Below are 25102 nucleotides of genomic sequence, written 5' to 3' on the forward strand. Positions count from 1 at the left end.
AGGAAGGCTGAGAAAAAAAACCATTCCCTGTAAGTTAGAAGATATTATTTAAAAAAAAAATCTATTAAATATATGTAAGATTAATGCAACTAGATTTTCTTTCAATAGAGTCACAATATTTAACAGGACCAAATAAAGATGATGAAGACTATTTCAAACCCATTCAAATGGGATTTTTAAGTATACCCCTTCCAGCTCATTGTAACCATCCTTTGTCACAACAGCTCGGGCTCACTTTGAGAGAGCTCAAAAAGGTAAAATTAATAAAGAGGAAGAAAGCAAAGGAGGCAACCAAGCCAGTCACCAGTGGAGAGGCATCCCTGTATCTAACATGGGAACTTGATTAGCAGAGTACATGAGGACAGGATTTTAAACTGATGGCTGGTATTCACATTGCATCAATATCCAATTGTAAGATTGCCTCCTTTCTGACTAGTGCACCAAGACAACAGTTTTTTAAAAAAGAAAAATGCCATGTCTAAGGACAACTACATTTTCTGCATCTTTCTGTCTCAACAGAAAGGTTTTACATTTTCATCATTTAGTATTGCTAGCAATCTTAATTCTATTTCACTAACTTAATAGCTATTTTTCTATAGGAAGATTTACAATGCAATCTTTTACACGCAGAAAGAAAATGTCACTATGTACATGCAGGCTGTATTCATTAATATAATCTTAAAACAAAGAAAAGAGGAAGACCAGGGCAGGAACACGTGCACCGTAAAACAAGGATTTCATTATTTTAAAATCTTTGTAGAAACACGAATCTAAACAGAAAATGAAAATGTAACTACTAGCTGATGACTCTTAAAACAAACAATGCAGCTGTGTATAATAAAAGGCACCCTTATTTATTGTCATGACTAAGTTAACAGATTTAGAACACAGTATCTCTGTTTTGGACAGAAGAAAAATTATTTTACTCTCACGTACCACTACAATGCATGTCAGAATGCATCTCTGCACATGCACAGACTGTAAAATACCGAATTTTACACACGCACACACCCCCTCAAGATTTTTTTTTCTCCCCCTCTACATTGTAAAGCAGCGCAGTTTTCAGAGGGCCATTCAATCACTTTTTCACAGAAAGGACTGAAGCAAAGACAACACTTAAATTAAAAAGGATATTTAATTTTTTAAATTCCTACTTCAACCAAGCACTACTATCCCTGCTTGAATTCGCATTCAAAGTAACCCTGCACCAGAGAAAGGAATAAAGTAAAAATATCTGCAAATCCGAAGACAGAAAGAAAGGCGTGTTCTATATTCTTGCTTTGCTTCTTATGCCTCCTGATGTGTGATAGATGAACGTTTTCTGGGCAACCACATTTTTATATCTTTTACGCTACCGTCTATCACTTACTAGTCTACTACGCTTTTTTAACACTTCTAGCACCACCAGCTATTTCCCATTATTGTTTGCCACTACAATTAAGAGACCATCACGATTAACAAAATATTCAGCCTTGGTTTAAAAAGTGGAGTTGCCACAAGGAGCCCGACATTGGAAGTGGATATTGCTCCAGCAGATATAGAACAGACTGTGGCTAAAGGTGGGGCCGGAGATGAAGAGAAGAATAATTTCAGTATTTCTGTAAATTCCTCTCAGTGCCTAAACCCTAAAATATGGTGAACTCCCCTGAACTGATTATTCTGCCATATAACCATCTGATTTCGTAAAAATACCAATATCACTTAACACAAAATCACTGCTTAGGGTAAATTCATTCTACCTACTGTTCTCATAGGGACATTTGCTGGAAAATTCTAAGAAATGATTTGCAGAAGCTATCAGCTGTGGGAGTTCACTATTATACCTCTGTCAACTTCATTCAATATAATTTACATTTTTTTTTATACTGCCTCACAGGATTCCTTGCAATTTTTTGCACGTACAATTTCACAGCAGGGAGGGGGAAAGAAAAAAAAAAGATAACCCTCTTTTGCAAAGGAGAAAGAACAGATGCTTAAAACCAGATTTCTAGAAATCACTGTAAGCCTGAGCCAGAAATGTAATTAACACCTATTTATAAAGAATAATTAAAGTTGTGACTGCCACAAAGAAGAGCAGAGATAATCGAGGTAGCCCCTGCTTTTTTTTTTTTTTAGTTTTTTTTTTTACACTGTTTGCAGTATTCCCACATGATTGCCACCTGCTCCCCCACTCAGCTTCCCCTATGCTCGTTTCCCCGGCAACCTTTCATTGGCTTTTCCTCCCAGCTATCGCTTTCAGTTCGGCTGCTCAGTCTAATCTTATTTGTTTTACACCCATCAAAACAAGCAGCTAGACAAAGACAATCCTGTAAGAATGGGAAAAGACCGTCGCTTTGTTTCCCCGGTTATAATAAATATCCGCGGCAAAAGTCTGCAAAACGTTAAATTAGGGGGAAGGGGGGGGTCCCCGCGCCCCCCCATCCCGGGGCTGGCAGGAGGGCCGGGTATTGTGCGGGCGGCCCCAGCCCCCACCCGGGTCGCCCCGCTCCGCGCAGCCCCGGTGCCCGCAGTTGTGTGTCTGATCATGCCATTTTGCACAATCTGTAAGGAAAAGCACAAAAGAGGGGACGAGATGAGCACGTCCGGGCTCCTCCGCCAGGAGAATACGGGCTAAAAATAGAAATACTATTTTTCACATAAATGGCTTTGACTTCTCCCGGCATTTAAAAAAGCACAAAACAACACGACTCTCCCCCAACCCCCCCAACCCCAGCCCCCACCCCGACACAAAAAAACACACCCTTGCTTCCATCCATCCATCCACCCATCCATCCTCGAGAGCACCGGCTCCATGGGAAACGCGATACCTGGATTTTTAGAGGCGATTATTAGGTTTGTATTTAAGGCTGGTGTAATAGGAACGGAGATTAAAAGGCATCATCGGCCGCCCGCTCCGCCAGGCACACGCGGTACCATGACACCGTGACTGTCAGCAGAGACCATCCGCGCTCAACTGAAACGCAACGTTCAATGGAAACGCTGTGGAGTGCCATCGCAGCTAGGCACGGTAAATGGATGTACAGATACATATGCACACACACAGGCAGACATATCCCACCGAAAAAAAAAAAAGAAAATAAACAAGGCTCTCTAATTTTATTTTATGACTCACGATCCGCCGCCCTGAACAAAAGAAATTCGCGAGGCACACGAGAAACGAGACAAAACCCCACGAGCAGGCTCTCCCCGTTCACTTACCATTTTCAAGCCATTCCACTCCATCTGTGATCACAAAGATGGACCCTTACAGCCCCTCACAGAGTCAAAAGCAAAAAGAGCGTTATGTAAAAGCTGACATTCCTTCTTACAGCGCTGCTGCCCAACGATGCAACAAAATCGACATATACTCGGCACTGCAACACATACAAGCCTCCTCCTCTTTTTATGAGGTCACGACAGGAAACTCTTTGAAATACAATATGCAGCATTTACTGAAGCTCATATAAATCACCCTCTTTTAAAATTACCATACCTATTGCGCAGTCCACCAAAAACAAAATTACCAATCTCGAGGCTTTTTTTTTTAACATTGCCCCCCCCCCCCAAAGGATTTTGCTCTGCATTTGTATCTCCAAAATGTCAATGTGGAAATTAACTCTCCCCCACCCTTAAAAAAAAAAAGCCTCTTCTTCCTTTTGCATTTCAGTTAACCACATACCAGCCTTGCATTAGAAATGAGCTTTTCTCTTTATTCTGAGAGAAATCGCAATTACCTTAAAATGACAAAGTACATCCTTTATTAAAGGATACGCAGACATTAAATATGAAAGAGAGAGAGCGAGAGAGAGGGGGAAAGAGAAGGGGGGGGGGAAGGGAGAGATCATGTACAAACAGATCAGTAGCAGAAAACTAAATTAATGGGAAAACACAGACTGAGAATGATGCAGATTCGGGGAAAACCTGTATGTTAGCTTCTATATCTACCTCTATATAAACCCGCTACGATCAGATTTTAAAACTACTAATACCTACCATAACCATTCTTAATGGCAAATATTGGGTGTCTTGAAAGGCTTCAACTCTTCTAACGGTTTTGCTAAGGTTTCAGGGAATTATTTTATTATTATTATTCTCTTTTTTTTTTTGAAGAGCCACAAAGCACACTGCTAGACGTTTGTGCAGCGAGAAATTATTATCGATAATAAAAATAATAATAGCGGCAGCGATAATAATAATAAATAATAATAATAATAATAGCTAAGTATATTATCTCGTTGTCTCAGTGTGGTGCTGCGGCGGGAGGGCGGCGGCGCCGGCGGCGGGCGGAGCGCGGAGCGGCGCGGGGCGGGACGCGCGGAGCGGAGCGCGCGGAGCGGCGCGGGCCCTGCTGCGACTGGCGGCCGCCGTCGCCCCTTTACCGCCATTTATGGGACCATCTGTCAGCGGCGCCGCGCGCTGATTGGCCGAGCGCGCCGCGCGCGCGGGGGGGCGGGCGGGAGGGGGGAGGGAGGGTGTGTGTGGTGTGTGTGGGGGGGGAGGCGTTGCGACATCAGGTGCTATTGAAATTAGCCGCTGCCAGATTGACAATGTTAATGATGCGGTGACCTCTACAACAACAGAGACCAGATTTCTGAACTGCTGCTTGTGTCTAGTAATTAAGGCCCGGTTGAAGAAACAACACGCAGCCCCGTATTTTTTTTCTTAATTTTTTTTTTTTTTTTTTTTTTGGTTCCCCCCGTTCCCACCCCTGGGCCCGGCGGTGCCATACCTCGGCCATGCTCCAGTGCCTACATCTCCTTACCTCCTGCGCGCCCCGCTCCCAGGTCCGGCGTATTTTAACCACCTTATCTTTTTCGACAGTTGCTTTCCGGAGAAATGCATATTTAATGATCTGCCTCTAGGCTTAAAGGCACAACAAAAGCACTTTGACGTGCATTTAAAGCTGCATTTATTTTCAGGTACTATTGATTTTAATAATCAACCCATCTCTCCTTCCTTCCGCCCGGTGAGGTTTTTTAAAATACGTATTTTTAAAGGAGTGGATTTGATGTTGCTGCCACTTGACAATGTCTAAGGCACAGCAGACACCTCTTTATCGAGCGCTCCCCCCGAACGACAGTAGTATTTCAGAATTATTTTGCCACCTCGCTTCATTATTCTTCAGCTCGACAGGAAATAAAACAACAGCGAACTTTGGGCATTTAAAAGAATTTTCTTTTCCAGCCTTCGAGAAACGTGCTTAACTTAACAATGCACACTCATTAATCCTCCGCTCGCTGCCAGTGACAAACTAACAAAACTTCACTTCCAAACAGCAATATTTTACCCCCTTCCGACCACGGCAAGTTCTGTAAGAATTCTCACAAGTTAGGAAGCATTCATTGCTTTCTCTTTACTTGAGAGGTATTTTCCTAAAGCATGTTCTGTACTAAGTAACAAGGCATAGCACTCTGTAATTACAGCAAACCTTGAATTTACATTTATCTCAACTAAAGCAACCGAGTATTACCCTACTAATACACACAGGATGGTTTAGTTTTACCATCCACAGATTCATTTCAACAACGAAATACTTTTCTTAAAAAAAAAAAAATCAGCACCATTGAAAACGTTTTTAAATGTAAGAGCTGAAAACCGAGAAAGCTAGGATGGGCCACATTATAAGCTCACTTAGCTCTTTCCTAGAGAAAGAAAACCTGACTACAAACCACCAAAACCATTTTCAAAACACGTAAATCACATCATTGTTCTACAAGTTTCATCTTTTAAAAAGTATAAATATTCCCTCCACACTACTAAGCTGGGGACTGACATTCAGTACGTTTTAAATTTCTTTAAACCACAGATACGCTCAAACACACACAGAGACTAAACACACCAATAAAACGTATGAAATGTAGTAAAGCTCATAAAATCCAGCAATACACAAACCAAGCAAGGAGAAAAATCACATTTAAAAAACATCATACAATCTATCCGTGGAATGAGCACTGAATTAAATTAAAATATGAACAATGTGAAAGGCTGCAGAGGATTTCTCTCACCACGCATCTCTCTGAGCACATTTGTAGCTTAGTAAAAACCAGCATAGATTAAAGTAGCCTGTAAGATACATTTACTAACTCAAATTTAGGTGACCCATTAGACTGAACACACAGACATCAAAATGCTACAACAGCTAGTATATTACCACAGATTCCTGTGTAAGCATACATCAAATATGAAAGTTAGATCTGTAATGCATATTTTTTACTTAAGGTCTTTTCAGGGGTTAATAATACCAGAGAAGGCATCCAGAAATTATTTTTAAGTCTTTTCAACTTCAGCCTACTTTGTTACTATAAATTCGTTGTGCATATCAAGATTCAGCCATTTTTCTGAAACAATCACATGCTGCTCCTCTCAAAAATTAGCTAATCTTATCCATCTATAAATCCAGGTACTCTGCACACTGACCGCTTTCCCAAAAAGCACCCCACACACGCAGCCTTTCCGAGAAACACTAAAACAAATGCTCAAACATCCTCAGAGGCCTCTCTCTGGAAAGACAAAGGCAGAATCCTATTGTTGAAAAAGTCAACCTTATTCTCGTGTTTCCAATAGTATCATTTATCTTTCAGGGAAAGGGACTGACCACCGCATCACGGTGGTGACATTTGTAAAGCATCAGATTGTCTATACAGTCTCTCCAGCATCAGCCAGCAAGCCCCTGAGCAAAGCATATTTTTAGTGCAATCTTCCATCCCCACAAAAAGAAACTTGTCTTAAAACAGCTAATCCAATATCAAAATGAAATCAGAGGGTTGTTTCCCAGCCCCCCCCCCCTCCCTCTCCTTACCATAAATGAGCAGTTTCTTGACTCATTAATGACAGTTTCCCTTAAAAGAAGTGATCTCATATCACTGAGCCCCTCTCCACCACGCATACATCCCAAAGGTTGCGGGTATCTTAGCATCAGTAGCCGCTAGCAAGCTCTCTCATACAGAGCCCAGATGGACTATACCAGAAGCCAATTCAGCGTTAATAACTACCTACTCTGTGCAGTTTAGAAGCCTTACGTGGCATAATGTCCTAGGCAACAGCAGCCGATTGAAACCGCAAATAAAAGACAACCCAATTCTCCAAAAGCATCAAAAGGAAAATAATAAATTGAAGAATGATTTAAAAAAAAAAAATCTTACTTGCATAAGATTAAACTGAATCCTTCAACATATGAAAAAGGAGAAAAAACAGATGCTGCCCAGAAAAAGTGACAAAATATTACCTCATTATTTAACAAAGCAGCATTAAGCGTCCTGCTGATTTCAAACATCTTGCCACAGATTTTGGTTAAGAGAAACAGAAAGAATCCTTTGCAAGCCCTCTGTCTGCAAAGGGTTCTTCAATTTTCTTGCGCACAACAGAATAGTCAATATGTTATTTCCCTAGAGTTCGCACATTAAAACATCTAGTCAGTGAGCTGAATTTTCCCCTTATCACACTGTAGACTCCTGTTATATGTACTGCTCTCTTTGCAAGATTAGCCTGCCCCAAACATGGCTGTTGTTTAAACTATTCTTTAAAGTAACAGTTCACTCCATAACCACCAGGTGGGCAGTGTACACAGATCCAAGTAACCATCTTAAAGATTTTTCTTGGAATAGCTGCTGGTTGTCATATACAACGTAAATTCCCCCTACACTTATCAAGCAGGAGGAAAAAAAATTGTCACTGTTTTATGCCCTTTCCTCCCCAGCATCAAGCCCATGAACAAAAACCTAAAGTCACTTAGCTTTTAACACTTTTTTTTTTTAAAGGGACCTTAAAATTTATACAGGAGCTTTTTCATTCAGCAAAAGTGGTAAAATCCAATCAGTTCTGAGAACAAAGTAGAATTAAAAGGGAAAGCACACCCAACTAACTGGTTGGTACTACAGCAGAAGAAAAATCAGCATTATGTTCACAAGAGGGTTCTTTCATGGGAAGATAAAATTCAGCATCTAAATAATTCTACTAGAAAATATGAACTATACCTTCAAGCAAATTGAAGGCAACTTGATAAGATACTGCTATGACTTACTGTGGCTTAAATTCATTTACTAAACCACTGTTGCACGCATCAGAGCACAAGACTGAAATACGCGGAAAGGATCCAGTGTTCAATAGCACCTAAGTCTCCCAAGGTATCAAACTGTCCCTATTCCATCATGTCTGCAAGCTATTTAAGTATTTTTTCTCCACTTTATTTAAGGTCAAATACCTCAAGAAATACTTCCATTACTATAAAAAATACCAATTCACTCAGCGCTCTACAGCAACACCCAGAGGCATGAATGAGATTGGGATCTTTGTGTTAGGTGCTGTACAAACACATTTGAAAAGTCATTTCATACCGAAGGATTTACAAACAACATTTACAAGACTGAAAGCACAAAGCAGAGGTGTGAGAAAGAACAATAAAAGAGCATCACAAAATGTCTTTACCAGCTGGGAAGAACTGCTGGAGGAACCAGAGCATATCTGGCAACTACCTGTGCTAAGGCAGAACCCAAAAGGTTATTTGCTGAGGTTAAAGAATAAATGCATTAGATGGACAAGGGCTTCTTTAGATTTACCACCTAAAAAGCACCATCACCTATTTCCTTTCATTTATAGCAATCCATGCTGAGTAAGTATATGCAGAGTAGTGATTTTCTTTGCTGGCCTTTAACTAATATTAAAGTGATGCAGTAATGACTTAACCTTCTTGAATATGTATTGAGTTTCAAGTCATCCCTTTTTATATGAGAAAGGTTATTTGCATCGATTTCTGTTTGCATGAAATAAGCTTATTTTCTCGTTCACCATATGCCTTGAACACTAATTAAAAGTGTCACTTTCTACTAATGTAAAAACGTAATCACTTAGTAAATAAGTATTCTTGGCTTTTTGGTCTTTGCGATAATCTTTTTAAGGACTTTTTATTTCCACGTAACTTCAGTGCTTTGATTACCACATGCCCCTCTCATGTAAAGAGAGGATTTTACAAATGCACATTTTTGTTGGATTTTTGTTTTTCAAATAAAAAGAAAAAACTATCTAGAATTACATCTTTAAGGACCCATATTCCTATTACCCCGAGGCAAATCCATCCAATCAATATGAAACCATTCACATGCCACCATCTGCCAAACTGTAGAGCAATGTGGCTGAAGCAGACCTCTTATAAAGCAGCAGTGGTCTCATTTTCAGTCTATTAGGGAAGCACCAGAGCTCTCATGAGCAAGGACACCACACTCCAAGTCAGACCTCCTCACACCACTGTCTCCCTGCACTGCTGCAGAACTCCTGTAATTTTTGCTGCTTGAGTTTTCACACTAATCATCAAAGCAAGAGGGAGGAGAAAATGATCAGTAACAGTCCTATTCCACTGCAGCACAAAATAAAGAACTCAATTTAATTCTATCCTAATATGATTATAGCAAACCATTTAAATGCTGCTGCCTGTGAACTACAACCTGGCATTTTCCATCACCTCATTTTCTACTCTTCTGGAGATCTAAGCATTTATCTCTGGAACAGTTTTACTCTTTTTCAAGACATTCCTCTCATAAAATTAATATTTAATTCTTATCAAAGAGTTATTTTGTTGTTTGACAGATGGGAGGGTGCAGGTAGATGAGGAACCAAGGAGAGGCATGTGTGAGCAAGAGATGGATCTTGTGTACAAAATGATTTAATAAAGATAACGGGCAGGGAAAGGACATTACACAATGCAAGCACCCAGGTTTGTCCTATGCAGTAATTCAAGAACCTCTGTGGAAACAGCCTCCAGTTCAAGATACCACATCAACACTGTCTTCAGCAACACTGAGCTCACACAGTGTTTTCATCAGAAGATCTCATAATAATTTAAAATATCCTCCAACACCTATAACCCCATGCAAATGCACTGCATGACTGACTAAAAAAGTGCACTAGGAGAAAACAGGAACACGAAGGTGTGCAAACCCCTTATAAATATACACAGAGAGAAGAAATTAACTAATTTAAAAACTCCATGAAATTAGAAGAAACTGAAAAGCTAAACATGTAATTCATAGGATGCTGACAGTCACAAACTCAGAGGAGAAAGCTAGAGCTGAATTGTTGATGGCATCTAACCCAAAGCCAGATTTCAGCTAAGAGAACATGAAAGAAAAAAAGAAGCCAGCCCAATTAAGCTGACTGCCCTTTGCTGTACATGTGTGCAGGAGGTGGCAGGGACTGGGGGGTAGACAGAGAAACAATAGCTAAACAGGTTATTTACTCACACAACAAGGGGTTTTTTTCCACTGTTACTTGAATAGCTTACAATTAAGTGTATATGTATATAATTTGTTTATCTACTGAGTAATTCAAAAAAGAACCAGCAAAATAAAACACCTTACTAACTGCCCCGTGGAAATCAAGCAGGAGTGGGTGATTGAGACTAACCTTGCATGACATTGAAAATGTTTTTCAGGCTCTTAAAGGTTAGTGAATTAATGTATTTCATGAAGCAGAGTCAAATTTTAAAGGTTTCACTGCAAAATATGTAAGTCCTGATAACTGAACACTAGCCATATAAAGAAAAAACAAACCACCATACAATTTCTGAGAAAACACTAGTTGAAAAAGATGACTGACATGGTCCTGAGCTTTTATTAGTTTCTTTTATTTGATGATCCACTCCAACACAGGAACCTGTCCCTGCCTCCTACCCTGCCCCTGCTGTGGAGCCCACTGACAAGCTGCACAAGCCCTGCTGCCGATGCAATGTTCTGTGTGGTGCAATGAAATGCCTCCTGATGCCAAGGAGATGAAGCATAACACACGGCCACCTAGAAAAACTATCACCTTTTGGATCTGAACCCAGAAAAGAGAGAAGGGAAAAAAAAAAAAACACCAACCCAGAGAAGAATCAAGAGTAATCAGAGCTCTAACTCCTTAAAGAGCTAGACACTAGATACAAAACAAGACAGAAAGCCTTCCTAAATACTTACAACCCTAAATGAGGAATTTAGATGCACAAAGCTTAGGCAAGTAGTCACAGTTCCCACAGAAATCACACTTCAGCTGCTTTTGCACAAATATGCTATTTAATGTTGCTTGCCCACTTTCTTTTTCATGCCTTATGAGATGTGTAATTTGGATGCTGCATAGCTGCTCTAAGTATCACATGCCAATTTTCCAAAGATGTGTGTATTTGCAAACCCCACTGTGGATACTTATGTTTGAACGCCAGGAGACTGGAACAAAACTCTCCAGGGCACAGCAGAGCACAGAGGTAACAAAATGAATAGATGTAAATAGCTCTGATGGTGAGAGTAAGCCTTAGTAGTGATAGGAACCACATCCTCAGTGCCACAACTGGAAGCTGGGCAGCCACACAGATTTAGGCATGCATGTGTGCCAGTGAATAACCTCAGCAAAGGATTCCTGTGACTGTCAGGGCACAGGCCAGCCAGGGAAGAGGGCCAGCAGCTCTGCTGCAGTGCAAGGAGGGTTTGGAGAAGATGATTCAGCACCTTCCCAGCTAGTCTGAAGGCCAGCAATGTCCTTGGCCCCACACTCCTCTCCCAGCTCTGAACTGCTGCTCTGCAACACAGAGCATCTACTCGGTCCCAGTATGTCCTGCCTGGCCAATTTTCAGCACATTTTAAAGAACCCACTGTCAGCACCGCAAGACTGAAAAGCAAAAGGCAGCATACACTGCAGGTAAACATGTTAACACAGCAGTAAGATACCAGTAATTCTTTCTCCCCTTTCCAGTTCTTTTACTTTTGGCTCAGGAATAGAGATTTTAATGCCTTCAGTCCCCTGATTTTGTTTTCCTCCTTTTAAATTCAGAGATACTAAAAGTTGCATGCGACAGACATCCTAAATCCTACAGCTTGCTTTCCTATCACTACAAGCAGAACTCAATCCTACCTACAGGGAGAGTTAAAACATTTCTACATTGCTGTCAATTTCGTATAATACAGTTAGCAAAGTTTCAACTGAGCACAAATGAAGATGTTTTCAAAGATTTATGACTGCATTTTTAAAATGTATTTACTTGTAAATAATGAAAGGACCTAGACACTGAAGAACTCCAGACTTACCAGGGAGATTTACATGAGTTCAGCCATTTTTAATGTGCCTATGTATAAGCACAAAAACCTTCATAAAAAATGTGAAAAGGGTCTTTCAACCAGCATTGCCTAATTTTAGAACAGTTGATGGATTTGCTTTAAGCCCATCTGTAAAACAGTGTGCTATACATCTTGCACTCAGGCCAAATAATATCAATAACAAGAACAAAGATAAAAACCTGAAAGGGGATTAATGTGCTGATGTTTCCAAGCTTTGAGACAGTGATCAGAAAGAGATCTGGAGACGAGTGCGAGGTGGCTGGATCAGAACAGAGGTACAGGAGGAATCAAAGGAGACCTGTGAGCAGCATGCAGAAGGGTTATGTCTCCTGCAACTTGCAATTACACAGGAAGGATGCAGAACCAGGGAAGATACAAAAGAGAATGAAGACAACAAAAAGCATCAAGAGCTATTAATTGTCCAAATTACTTCTCGTTAGAGCAGCTGGCACTTACACAGAGTATTTTAGTAGCAGCAGGCAGAAGGCAAATAAGTATTACAATTTCATACATTAAAAAAATCCAATCCTCAGTAATTTCTGGGTAAACCATTTCATGTAACTTATCCCCAAGCCAAGGATGCTGGAAAGGAGAAAAAGTTTAAAATGGCTTTACTAAGCTTACACCTGTATATACAAGTGCCAGGACTTCCAAGAAGCTTCCTGAGTACATCTGTTTTATTTCTGCCTCTTAAGAAATAAAGGTTAAGTAAGCTGCCTAAACAAGGTACCCAAATCTCAGGGATAAACAGCTCCCTCGTGAACATGGCTAACAGAGGTCTTTAGCATACAATTTAGATTACAGAAATGACAAATTTATAATAAGGAAGATAAGGTAAAATACAGAGACAGTAATGGGTATAAAAACCAGAACTGATGTGGTATTTAAGAGAAGAGCAATGCCAACACTGAACTTTCCATACTGACACAAAATCAGGGAGAGGCTAAAGAAAGACAACTGAAAGAAATCATCTGTAGCTCTTCTTTTTGCCCTCTAGAGTTCCTGGAGCTCATCTCTTGAGATCAGGATGACTCTAGCTTTCCTACCCAGGTCTCAGATTTTCATGCAGATTTATGATTTCTTTAAACTTGTCTTTGCTAAGTGCAACATACCTTAGCAGATGATTTTTAACTTCCCTTAAAATAGGGCAGATGAACAATGGGTATTTTTAATACTGTCCTTCTTAAAAAAAATAAAAATATGCTAGTAGGTATAAAAGTTGCTCTGCAGCCTAACCTTCCTAATAAATTTTATGTTACAGTTACCTAGCACTAGATATTAGGTGCTAGGGCTTCAAGGGATTTGTGCAGCCCAGCTGGAGAAGCTGGCAGGTTGGCACCCAAGAGTGAGTTTACTTCTGTGCTTAACTCTCTTCCACAGCCACAGCTGATTTGTTTTTTCATTGAACAGGCAAGTAGAAGATGAGGCAGCAGCCAGGCTGCTTGTGGTTTCTCCAGTCAGGAGAAAAGCTGCACGTGAGAGGATGGGCTTTGCCAGTCCTAGAAGCCAGTGGGGATGAGTTTACCTCACCCAAGGTTACCCATCTGCTGGGCAGTGACTGTCTCCAGCCCTGTGTATAGGAGGCTCTAGGAAATGGTCACTTCCAAGGCACAGTTCATCTGTCCTGCTCTACAAGTCTCTGAGAGGAAGATAAATCGAGCTCGTCTTCACTGGCTGCACAATAAGGAGGTCTCCAATGATCACCAGGGGAGCCTTGCTCCAGCAGAAAGTCCACCTTTGGTCAGCCCAAACCCACCATGGGTTTACCAGGTGACCAAAGCAGATGGTCTCCAACTGACCCTCACCTAAATGAACTTGGGCCACACTAGGGTCTCTTAAACCACAGTGCAATCCTTCATTTAACTCAGCACAGCTGTTCACGAGGACAAATAAGTACTTCAGTGAGTAGCAATTCAAGCAAGGCAAGTTTAGCACAGACACGGACCCACACCAAGGCCAACACTAAATGCACCCATAACAGCTACACAAAGCAAATCCTGCAAGACTACATTGGTACGTACACAGAAAAAGCCTAACATCCTTGGAAGCATGTAAACAACTCATCAAAAGGGAAAAAAAAAACCAGCAAAGTTTATTTCATGAACTCTAGGCTAGATAATCTCACTTTCATGACAAAAGCTTTGATTCTGGACCTCCGAACAGCAAAGCCTTAAGAAAAAAAAGGGTTCTAGTACATCCAATTTATGACTGTTGGGAAAAGCAACAATCACATGAAAACAGCTGCTCTGAAAACCTATCCAGCTACAGGCCATCACCCTGCAGTTTAAGAATATTTCACTCCATTGCCTGAACACATTTATATTCTTCCAGGCAGTTTTCCTGATGTTTTATAAGGATTCCCCAATGCAACAACAAACAATCTTTCTTTTAACAGTATCACTGGATGCGTTGTAACCTGCACCTAGGGACACCCTGCTCTGCTCAGATAAAACTTAATTGTTCTTCTGACATCGTACAATGAAGGAACTTTAAAATCACATAATAAACAAAACAGTCCTCTATTTTTAACATTTTCCATAGTCCCATGCCTAAAAAATTCACTTAAAATGTTCCAAGCAAGCACAGATAACCAACATAGACCTAGTGTGCAAAAAAAGAAGTCTACTTTTTTTTAAAGGTGTTAAAGGATAAGATTTTATTCTCCTGTGGTAGAGGGTCCTACTTCTGTGGGTAAAGGAAAGCCAGACATCAGTGACGCTGTGGAACATTTGACAAGGAATTTCAACTGCTGGCAACAAATTGCAAAATCCCTCCAGCATGTTGGTGCTGTGTCTTTCTCCAGACTACTTCCATAATTTTTGTGCTTTCTGCCAAAGTAACAAGGCAGTATAGGTGCACACCATAAAATTCTGTGGTTTGGTAGTGGAAATTTCAGCTTGTGACCTTTGAGGTTAATGGTGCTATTTAAATTTAAGACACAATGAAGCTATTAACCAATTACTCCCAATGACCTCACTGTTAACTGGAAGACTGTCAACATAGAAAATGAGGCCAATTATTTAGGAGTGATCATCTGTTCAGGAAGCCACCCTCTTCAGCTGGCTGGGAGACTATCCCAGGCTGGAGGATGATGACATGGCTCTATCCATTCCTGCTGTTGTCACTTCTCAGCTGCCACATGGGCACAAAGACTTGGATGCTTAGGAAACTCCTACTAGCAAAGAACATTCCTCAGCAACCTGGATGACTTGACACACACAAAGATATTGTTTTCTCTTTCCACTGGCATCAGTCAGGTCTTAGTATGTTCAAGGCTCCCCCATACACAGGGCCTGTGCCCACAGCACCAGGTATGAACACTGCCATGATAAGGACTGCAGCTCTGCACATGCTGCTGACAGATGCAGAATTCCCTCCAGTAATGAACTCCCTGAATTTCATCAACTTGCTGTTCCATGTGGAAAGCAGAGCCAACCTCTCCTTCTGTATCATTAGGATCATAACAGTAATTTATAAAAAAAAAATCTGTCAAAACTAGATGCTATTGCACATTTCATAAGCTTTTAAGTAATGAATGAAGGAAAAAAACATCTCACAGATACAGTCACATCAACTATGCAAACCAAAATAAGACCAGATACTAAAAATGAATGTTGGGAAAAAAACATGTAAGTGTATACAGTAAAATCTTGTTCCAAATGCTTCCACAAGACCCAGATAGAAATAATTTTAAAAACACCGCAATCAAGCTTAATGGAGGCTTCACTTGATTCATCTATTTAAGAATCCAGAAAAAAACCCTTTACAATTTATACACAAGAGACTGCTTGTAAGATTCAGATTAAGATGAACAAGCCAGATGCTCCAGTGTACCAAATTTGCTCTTCAGCATTTTCCTATCCTGCCCACCAACTCAGCCTCACCATTCTGTGGAAGGGCAACTGCTGAGCATCAGAGCTGACAGGTTAACAGGATGGAGGAAAAGAAAAAGCACATCAGCCAATGACATTCCCATACTGCAAGAAGATCCCAAATGTGTTGTTCAACACTACAAAAAGCAACGTAACCTGGCAAAATTTCAAACAGGTTTCCAGTAGAGTGACCTGCAGAGAGCAACATGAGATTCTGGGAGTCAGGCAAGGAAGAAGAGCTGGGAGCATGGCACTGCCATGTACTCCCAGGGCTGAGTGCCCTGATGGGTCCCACCTGCAGCCTCCACCACCACCCCAATCCAGGTGCTCCATTTAAGCTCAGGGCTGGGGCACAGAGGGCAAAACTGAGTTTTCAGTTTCTAAGCAGACCATTTTACCATTGGGAAAGTGGATGGAAAAACAGGCAATAGGCAGCTTAGCTCCAGCTCTTATCTCCAATACTTTATCTCAGGTTGGGATTTTCATCAGTCAGACATTTGCAGGGTAAGACTAGTAAGATGCACGGAGAGGCACACACAAAGAGAGTGTCTGTACCACACAGAGCATCCCAGTACTAGAGATGATTTAACTCTGTGGTTCCATGAAGTGTAGTTAGTTCTGGGTGTTAATAACCCTGATTCAGAACTGTTCAGCAATGTACTCTCATTAGCCAGACCATCTGTGTAAAGGGAACAACCTACGCTGTCACAGCACACGGAGCCTGGGGCTGACCTTAATATCTTCCCCCACATACCAGCAGAGGACAAGTGGAGAGAAATCTGGCATCAGTTTGTCTTTACTGCTGCCAGAGGAAGATATTTGGGCTGGAGAGGAAGTTTCTCACCTCTCCAGTCACTCTGCCAGCTGTGGCAAATGCAAACTGGCAACTGCTCTTCTTCTTAAGGTCCCACTGGTGAAATGGGAAATTTGGCTGTCCTATTATGACAGGGTAAGTCCAGTTCAGATATCACAGGACTCTGACGTATTGGGAAAGAGAGGCTTCACAAATCATGTGAAACAGTGAAGTCTCCTGACATTATTCAGTCAGTGTAAATTATCTGATGGACTGAAAAGTGCCCAGCATGACATGGAATTACATTCCAAATATCAAGTATTTGTTGCTTCTTGCTCCTTCCTCTGTATCACATATCTGCTAAGACAAGCCGCCTGGTGGACATTCCAGGAGGCTCCTCCTACCTGCACAAAAGTCTGAGATCCTTGAGCTGGCTCCTACAGGAGAAACCTAGACAGAAAATTGATGCAGAACAGAGGGAGTACAGGACAGTAAAGATACATCCCATCCCTGAGTGAAACAGGCAGCAACCATCTTTAAGCATGCTGAGGTTTAGTCCTCTCTTTCTAGGCCATTTCTTCCAGAATCTGCTTTTCTGGCCAACAAATATCATGCCTCCTCCTCAGAACAGAAAAAAAGCAAAATTAACCAATCAGACCCAATCTGCTTAATATGCTACTTACTTCCAAAAATGCCATTTTTCCTTCTCTACCAATCTCTTTTCATCTTTGATTCCTTCCCTGCTTTCATCTGTTGTGTTTATTAACTTCTTCTGGCTGGTGCCACATCCAAGGAGAGCTGCAGAGAACAATCCTGGTGCTATTGCATGCTCATGCTGCTCAGAGACCAAGAAGAGCCCCAGTGAGCACAGTACAAACCACAGTGAGCAGCCCTGAGTGACAGAATTTGAACAACTCTTCCAAGACATAATTAAAGCTGATGTTTTCTTTAGAGCAGTGGAATTCAGCAATGAGTACATTAACAGAAAGCTTGGTATTGTGAACACCAAGAAGCATCTCAATTCAAGCAAAAGTAAATTGTCTGGATTATGAGATGTTACCTAGGATGCCAGTAAGGGTATACAAAGTGCTTTATTTCTGCCATGCCATGATGACAAGAGAATCTCCCACACATTAAGGCTGCTAGTAGGAACCTTGTCCTGTGGAAACAATGCTTTACTAAGGTTCCAGCATCCAGTCTTGCTGCTGTGCAATTCCCAAAGAGATGAGAGCAAATTAAGACCCTTTTTGGACGTTTGGTTTTGCAAAAACAGTGGTAGTTTAGCATCTTTGAAAATTCCACCTTTCTGATATCTGTTGAAGACTTGTCAGTGGGTTAGAAATCTATTAAGCAGGGAATACATGAACAACAGACAAGCAGGGTAGAGAAAGGACTTCTCTTGAAAAACTAGGAGCATAATGAGACAGAAGTCTGTATTTTACAGGAAGTGACTGTGCCTAACTGAAAAAGGCCTAAAAACAAAGGAAGACAAACTAACAACAGCAAGATGCAATGACTTCAGCTACACAAAGACTCTTTAGCTATACATTGCATGAAAATATGGAGGACAATGGTTCAAATAAAGTCAACTGTGTTGGAAATAGTGCATGAAATCCCAGAAGTGATAGAACTACTAGTCAGTGAAGAAAATGAAAGGAACCAAGTGGAAGAAATCAATCAAGAAGAAAAAATAAGCTTTTTTTATAAAGGCAGGCAAGGGGCCAGGTAACATAGATGGACACACATGCAAAAAAAAAAAACCACAGAAAAGTAGCTCTGTCTCTCAGTACAGCAAATGATAAATTTGATGATAAACTACAAACCTCCAAACTAAGGAATGACAGCAAGCAGTGAGGGGTGAAAACCATTTTTCTTGTGCTGGAAAAAAAAAACAACCACCTTCTAATGCAAATGGATGAGCTGATTAACAAAGCTTGCAGAGCCTGTTGTGAAAGACGGGTGAATGGAGAGAACCCGAGGGAGACACTAAGAGCATGTAAACCAAATCAGGGAGCAGCTGACTGCATTCAGAGGGAAGAGGCTACAGGAGCACTCAGAAACAGGAAAACAAGAATATGACCTAGGCTGCATGAAGCACCAGTAAACACACTGAAGTGGAGGGCACCAGGAGGCATCTGTTCAATGTGTTCTTCGACTGCTGAAGTGTCAGCAGTTTTACAAATACCACCATTTATTATTAGTAGTTTTTATAACCAGAAAGCTTATTTTTAATGAAGTCACACAAACCCACAGAGAAACTACACTTGTTTTTCAGTACTAAAACCCCAACTGTTGAAAGGTGAGAACTCCCCTTAATTTATGGAAATCCCAAACCCAATCTCCCATGCATTAACTTTAAATCTTTATGGAAACAAAGGCTGCATATTTTGTCTATTGTAAGGATACTGAAGTACTTTTTTTTCTAAAATAGTTTACTATGTCAATGAAATTGCAGATGCTTCTGTGCACTTCAGGGACTTCAAACATTGCATCAATTATCTGAATAAGTAATGAAAAGACATTGTGAATAAAATGGTTCACCAAGCCTGGTTCACAAGTCAATTGCTTTCTGAATCCAGTTATATACTGTAATATTTGACATGTTATTTCTTTTTGCAAGAGGTTAAGAGTTTTCTGTGCTTCTACGCTACACTTGCTGCAAGAGTTTGGAGAAGAAAAAAAACCCAACAAAATACAAAAGACTGCAGGAAGGACAACACACTTTTAGATTCTCCACTGCAACCCTCTTTCACACAAAACAGAACAAAGAAGGTCACTGAAACCAGAACTTTGAAGTCCAACCAAGGCAGAAACATGAAAATCCCCAAGCCGATTTCTTATCATTATAGCCCAATCTAATACTTTAAAATTCCACCTTTGACAAACTGGACTAGGTGATGGTACAACACCAAGTGTCTGTTTGTTGAGCTCCTGTTTCCTGAGAGTCTTTCTGGCACCTGGAAACAGAGCAAGCATAAGGCTGATTATCATTTCCATAACCCCCAAGGAAAACTATCATGCAAGATGTTTGAGTAAGAGCAGTGCTGTTCGAAGGCAGCATTCATAAACAGAACAAAGACTAAACAAAAGGCTAAACAAGTACATCATAATTAACAACTACCACCAAACTTTTAATTAAGATATGTAAGAAAAATCAAGGGGAGCTAATTAAAAAAACCACTAGCATATATACTTTCTTAGAAAAATCTGAATTGGTACCATGAAGTAAACAGGCTAATTAGAAGTGACCACAATTATTTTGTCACTGTTTCTGAGTTTAGTCATGATTTTTCAGCTTGCTCTTTAATCCTACACCTTGTTTGAACTCCTCTGTTGTTTGAATGCAGGATTCTTCCATCAATTTATTCAAAAACTAAGTAAAAGTGACAAAAATACCACAGAGCTTTAACTCTGTATGGCAGGCATGTTTTGTCATTAGTTTTGAGACACACTCTTCTCTGCCTAGACAGTATTGCAGGGCCAGAATTATAATTATTATACAGTCCCCCCATTAATCCTGAACAAATCCACGGTTACTACAAATGGATCCTGATAAAACTGCCACATCAATAATGCTACACTCCACATGTTTTCCTTTTATCCAGGCAGCTAGACCAGTATAAGAATATGATGTTGTTCCACACAGATTTTACTGTTAGAGGTATCTACTTCCCTTAGGGCCAGAAAGCAGTTACAGATAATAGGAATCTAACTGGCAATATTAAGGTTTTACTTCTCTGCTCTTATATACTACCCTTTCGTGAAAATACATCCATTCTCATTACTTTTGCCATTCTTCAAAACTGTTACTAGGCTGATTTGAACGGTAACAGTTAATGCTGATAGAAACAAGCAAAGAAAAATGCTGACACAACCTGGACTTATTTAAGAACTTATTTGCTACACATCTATTTCCAGAAAATTAATAAAAAGTTGCTGACTCCCAGCTGTAAAAACCCCAAGTATACCCAGGCAAAAAAAACCAAAAACCACTGGGTAAAAAAGGAATTCCCAGCCCCAGTTCAGAATGCAAACAGCAAAGTGACTTGCAATTAACAACTTCTGCCTCTCCCCTACAGTGCTGGCACAAAACCCAACCCTCCATTGGGATACATGTTAACTCTTTGTGATTACGAACTTAGGAACCATCTTCCAGGTTATTTCTGCACCCCCACAGAAGCCAAATTTCACTTTTTAAAAAAAAAAATATACTCTTACATTTAAGAGAGGTCTATGGCCTCCTAAAATTCTGTTCTGATGTATCACTACACACTAATAAGGTAACCCTTGAACTATCCAGGAAGAATTGGCTTCCCAAAACAGCACCTTTCTCAATCCACATTTAAAGTTCCAGACAATGCTGTCCTCTCTGTAGCTTTCTGACTTAGGTTGTCACCTTTTCCCCCTTTCACAAAACCAGTAAATAGATAAAGCAGCCTTCTCTTAACTAATGACACAGTACACCTCTTCCGTGAAAGTCATTCATTTTAAACTTGTACATTTCAGGTGTTTCCTCCATATTTAGACAAAAATAACAAGTCCTTCCTGCATATGGCTAAAAAAAGTTAACTGTGTTTCAAAACCCCTTTAAATTTAGATAAAAAAATACACATGCCTGTGCCAGGTAACTCACCAGCAGAGCTGAAATGGAATGCAATCTCCATTTCCTCACACTATTTCCAGGCTTCTCTACTGCCAAAGCTAGACAAGCACTTTCTCCCCAGTCTACACTTTGCTGTTCAATAGGTGGAATAAAGTAAAAGGCTTATTTCTGTGCAAAGGCTTCTTCCTCTGCATAGCAATAAGCCTTACACTGTAATTGATTTTTTTAAAGTGTCATTTAAATTATTTTGGTATGATTTATCTTTCCTTACTTTTTCCTAAAACACCTCAGAATATTAACAAGGAAATAAATGTAGTAATACTCTAACATCTTCAAACATTATCTAATTTAAAAATCTAATTTACTTTCCATCATTTGGGCTTCCTTACTATTTCAGATGTCACTCAGTGTGGATAGTAAAATTAGACTATCAATTTCATTTTTGCTTTGAATGTGTTGCAGGCTCTGCTTCTCAACCACTAGAACTTTCTTGTTTAAGGTTTCCAGTACTGTTCTGGAATTGCTGAATTAAAAAACAGGGGGAACTGTTGCTTTGTTTTTATTAAAAGAATTCTCAACTGCTCTCCCTGGCCCTTCTTACAAGAAAAGGCCGAGTGCTGGCACAAAACCAAACCTCCAATATACCTGTTAAATAATATTCTGTGGTCCTCTATTAATACAAGGAGATAATAAAAGTCTTAAATAGCACTGAGGGTGCCACTGGATACAACAACCTTCCAATGACGCCAGTGGGAGACCTACTTAAGAACCAATAAACAAATTGAGCAAGTGATGCAATATGAGCTGTCCTGCTCTTGCTTTGGTGAAATTTAAAGGATGATTTATCACCGTAGGCAGCCTTACTGCCAGCCAGCCTCCACAACCAGGGAGAATTACTCAAAGCGTGCCATTGCACTGAAAAAGAACTCAGAAAATATATAGGGAAATCTGTATTCTTTAACACAAATGTTCATTGATAGAATTTCCTTTGGGATTTCGTGTTATATATGGCATAACAAATGAACAGAAGTTTAAACTCTATCCAAGACAACCTTTTAACACCTGGGAATACTTCATATACCATCAGCCTGCTACAGGAAAAAAAAAAATGCCATCAGCATAAAAACAGCACTAGCTTCCAGAGTAACTATTAGGCAATTAAAACTACAGTCATGGGTAATGACTTTAATTAAAAACACCTTAATCGTACTCATCACAGTAAAGGGGACTGAGCCTCGAACTCGCATATGCGTCACAGAATAACACGGGTAGAGAAACAAGGAGAAGCCACTGGAAGGTGAAGAGGTACACACGGAGGGAGAAGCCACCCACGGCCACGGGCACCGGCGGCGCCCAGCCGCAGCGCCAGGCCACGGGCACCGGGAGCGGCCGGCTCCCCGCCCCGGCGGATCTCCCCGGTCCCACTGTCCGGAGGCCGCACCCCGCAAGCCCCCGATGGATAAATTTTCATTCTAAAACCTCTAATTTAGGAAACACAGTGCAAAATTACTTTGCTTTAAAAAAGAAATAAAATAAGCCCTTTGTTTAGAGCGGAACACAGGCGGCATCACGCAAACCGGTCCGAGCGCGGCGGGCCCGCTCCCGACGGCACTCAACGCCACGGGGAGGGGGAAAGGCGGGTTTAACCTCCGCGCCCCGGGAGCGCTCGCCGACAGGAAAAGGGGGAAAGCGGCTAGGCCCCTGCGCCCCGTCCCCGCCGCCGCCGCCCGCCCCGGGCTCCGCTCACCGCGCTCCGGCCGCGCATCTTCCGCCGCCGCGGGACGGTCTCGAGGGGGGCGCGCGGCCGCACGTGGCGCTGGCTCCTACGGGGTCTCCCGCGCAGGCCGGCGGGGCGCTAGGCAGCGGCGTGAGGCGGCACCGCCGCCATGCTCCGCTGGCAGCGCTCGGGGGCCGCGGGCAGCGCCGCGGGGAGGGCTCTTATGGCGCACAGAACCCGCGGCAGCTGTGCGGGTGCGGGGGCAAGCCCCGGCCGCGGAGAGGGAACACGTGTGGGGCGCGGAGGCCCACGCGGGGGTGCCGGGAGGGAAGAGCCGGAGTCGCGGTTGTGCACCCAGGAGGGTCCGCACAGCTCCGCTTCCTCCCAGGTGGCTCCCGGTGTGGGAATGGAAATTAATGAAGTGCGGCGGGCAGGGTGAGGCTTGTGCTGATCTCCACCGTGCAGGTACTTCCCCTTGTTTCTGACTGGGTCTGTGACCCTCGGCTGTAAAGATGTATGAGGAAGAATTTTCAGAAGGTTAAAAAGCCTCTTTTTCAATCAAGGAAAGGATAAGATGATGTGACACAAATGTATGATCGTGTGCCACAAATAGAACATTGTGGGAAGCTTTTCCTTAGACATAAGCTTTGTCCTATATTTTTTCAAACAGTTTATTTTCTTGCTGTGTAGGTCATCCTTAACATTAGGCTAAATTTAGATGAAGATGCACCAGCAGTGAAGACAGACTGTCTGAAGAAGCTGACTTAGACCCACAGCCTCAGCTGTGGCCTGGTCAGGAACCTGGGTGTGAAATTATTTACCTTTTTACTGACTTTTTTTTTTTTGTTTCAGGTAGCTTGGTTAAAAGTACTGAAATCTCAGATGTTTAAATAAAATACCTGGAGTCTAAAAAAATTAGAGGCTTCTAGCTTCCAGCTTGCCTGCTTTACTTCAGAGCTGCAAGACATATATACAACTAGCATTAATTTCAAGGGTATTTCTACCACAAAGTGAGGTAAGACTGAACGTCTTGGGCCTTTTGAAGATCTGTACCTGAAACTTCAAAACAGGGTCCAATCTCTGCTTCCAGTACGGACGGCAGAATTTGTACTTGTTTATGCACTTTGATTTTCAGTTCTTTGTGTATAAATTTAGCTGTGGGTGGAGTATCCTGAGCCAGATTCCTCCCTATATGCTATACATACAGGATTGCAGAAAGGCAGACATGATTCTGTTTTAGATTGACAAGAAATTGCATTTCCCAGCAAATGCTGGATCAGAGCCATCTGTTTCAGAAATTAGCATAGCAGCAATTTGTTTGTTTGGCTTCATCTGTCTATTAGTTTGGTCCAAATTCTCTTGTTTTAGAGACATGCTATCACATAGGGAAAAGATCTGTGATACACTCTGTGCAGGCAACCCCTAAAATACATGAATTATTCTAAATAGAGGAGATACGAAATGTCATTGTCAGAAATCCAGACAAAGCTAAAGTAACATTATTTGTTTTCCTGTAAACAAGTTTGACTTTCTCACAGCACTCTTATATTAAATCATCTGCCCCTTCCCAGTGTCCTGGTCTCAGAGTGCTTTTCTCTTACCCAAAGTAGCGTTGCTGTACTTTTTTAAGGTGTGCTGGATATTTTCCTTGTGTTTATTTTGACAGAATGATGGAAAATCCTTCCTGACTTACAGCCTCTACAACTTTTGAAGAGGTATTGATATTCTTAAAAACTGAGAAGCCTAGCTGCAAACAACAGTCAGGAAAAGGGCATCAATCCATTAAATGATAAGGTATCACCACTTTAGACAACAGCTTTTCTAAAAGCGTTTCACTTTGAGCTCTGTATACCCAAGAAAATGACATCTCTTACACAGCTTTTTTTATTTGTGGCATACCCAGGCTGCGCTATTCAGGATTTCAGTGATTTGCCTAGAAGTTTTAGGTCTCAAGAAAAAAATAAATAAATTACTGAATACTCCAAAAGCATACATCTATTATTTTATAGTTCCTACTGGATCTGGTTACAGTGCAAATGTTTCTCCACAGATGTAGAGAAAGGT

The 25102-nt window shown here is 41.2% G+C and overlaps 1 protein-coding gene across 2 annotated transcripts in view; it reads right to left on the reverse strand.

Annotated features, from left to right (window-relative positions):
• Positions 1-6895, reverse strand: part of ELAVL4 (ELAV like RNA binding protein 4) — a gene marked incomplete at both ends in the record, with an annotated part of 61207 nt that extends 54312 nt beyond the window's left edge. For both annotated transcript variants that reach the window (XM_084211800.1, XM_084211799.1), the window contains one exon: positions 6779-6895. In XM_084211800.1, the coding sequence (XP_084067926.1) occupies positions 6779-6895 (117 nt within the window). The remainder of the gene's footprint in view (positions 1-6778) is intronic.
• Positions 6896-25102: the final 18207 nt, after the last annotated feature.

This window comes from Fringilla coelebs (assembly GCF_963513975.1).
Source record: "Fringilla coelebs genome assembly, chromosome: 9".
Taxonomy (NCBI): domain Eukaryota; kingdom Metazoa; phylum Chordata; class Aves; order Passeriformes; family Fringillidae; genus Fringilla; species Fringilla coelebs.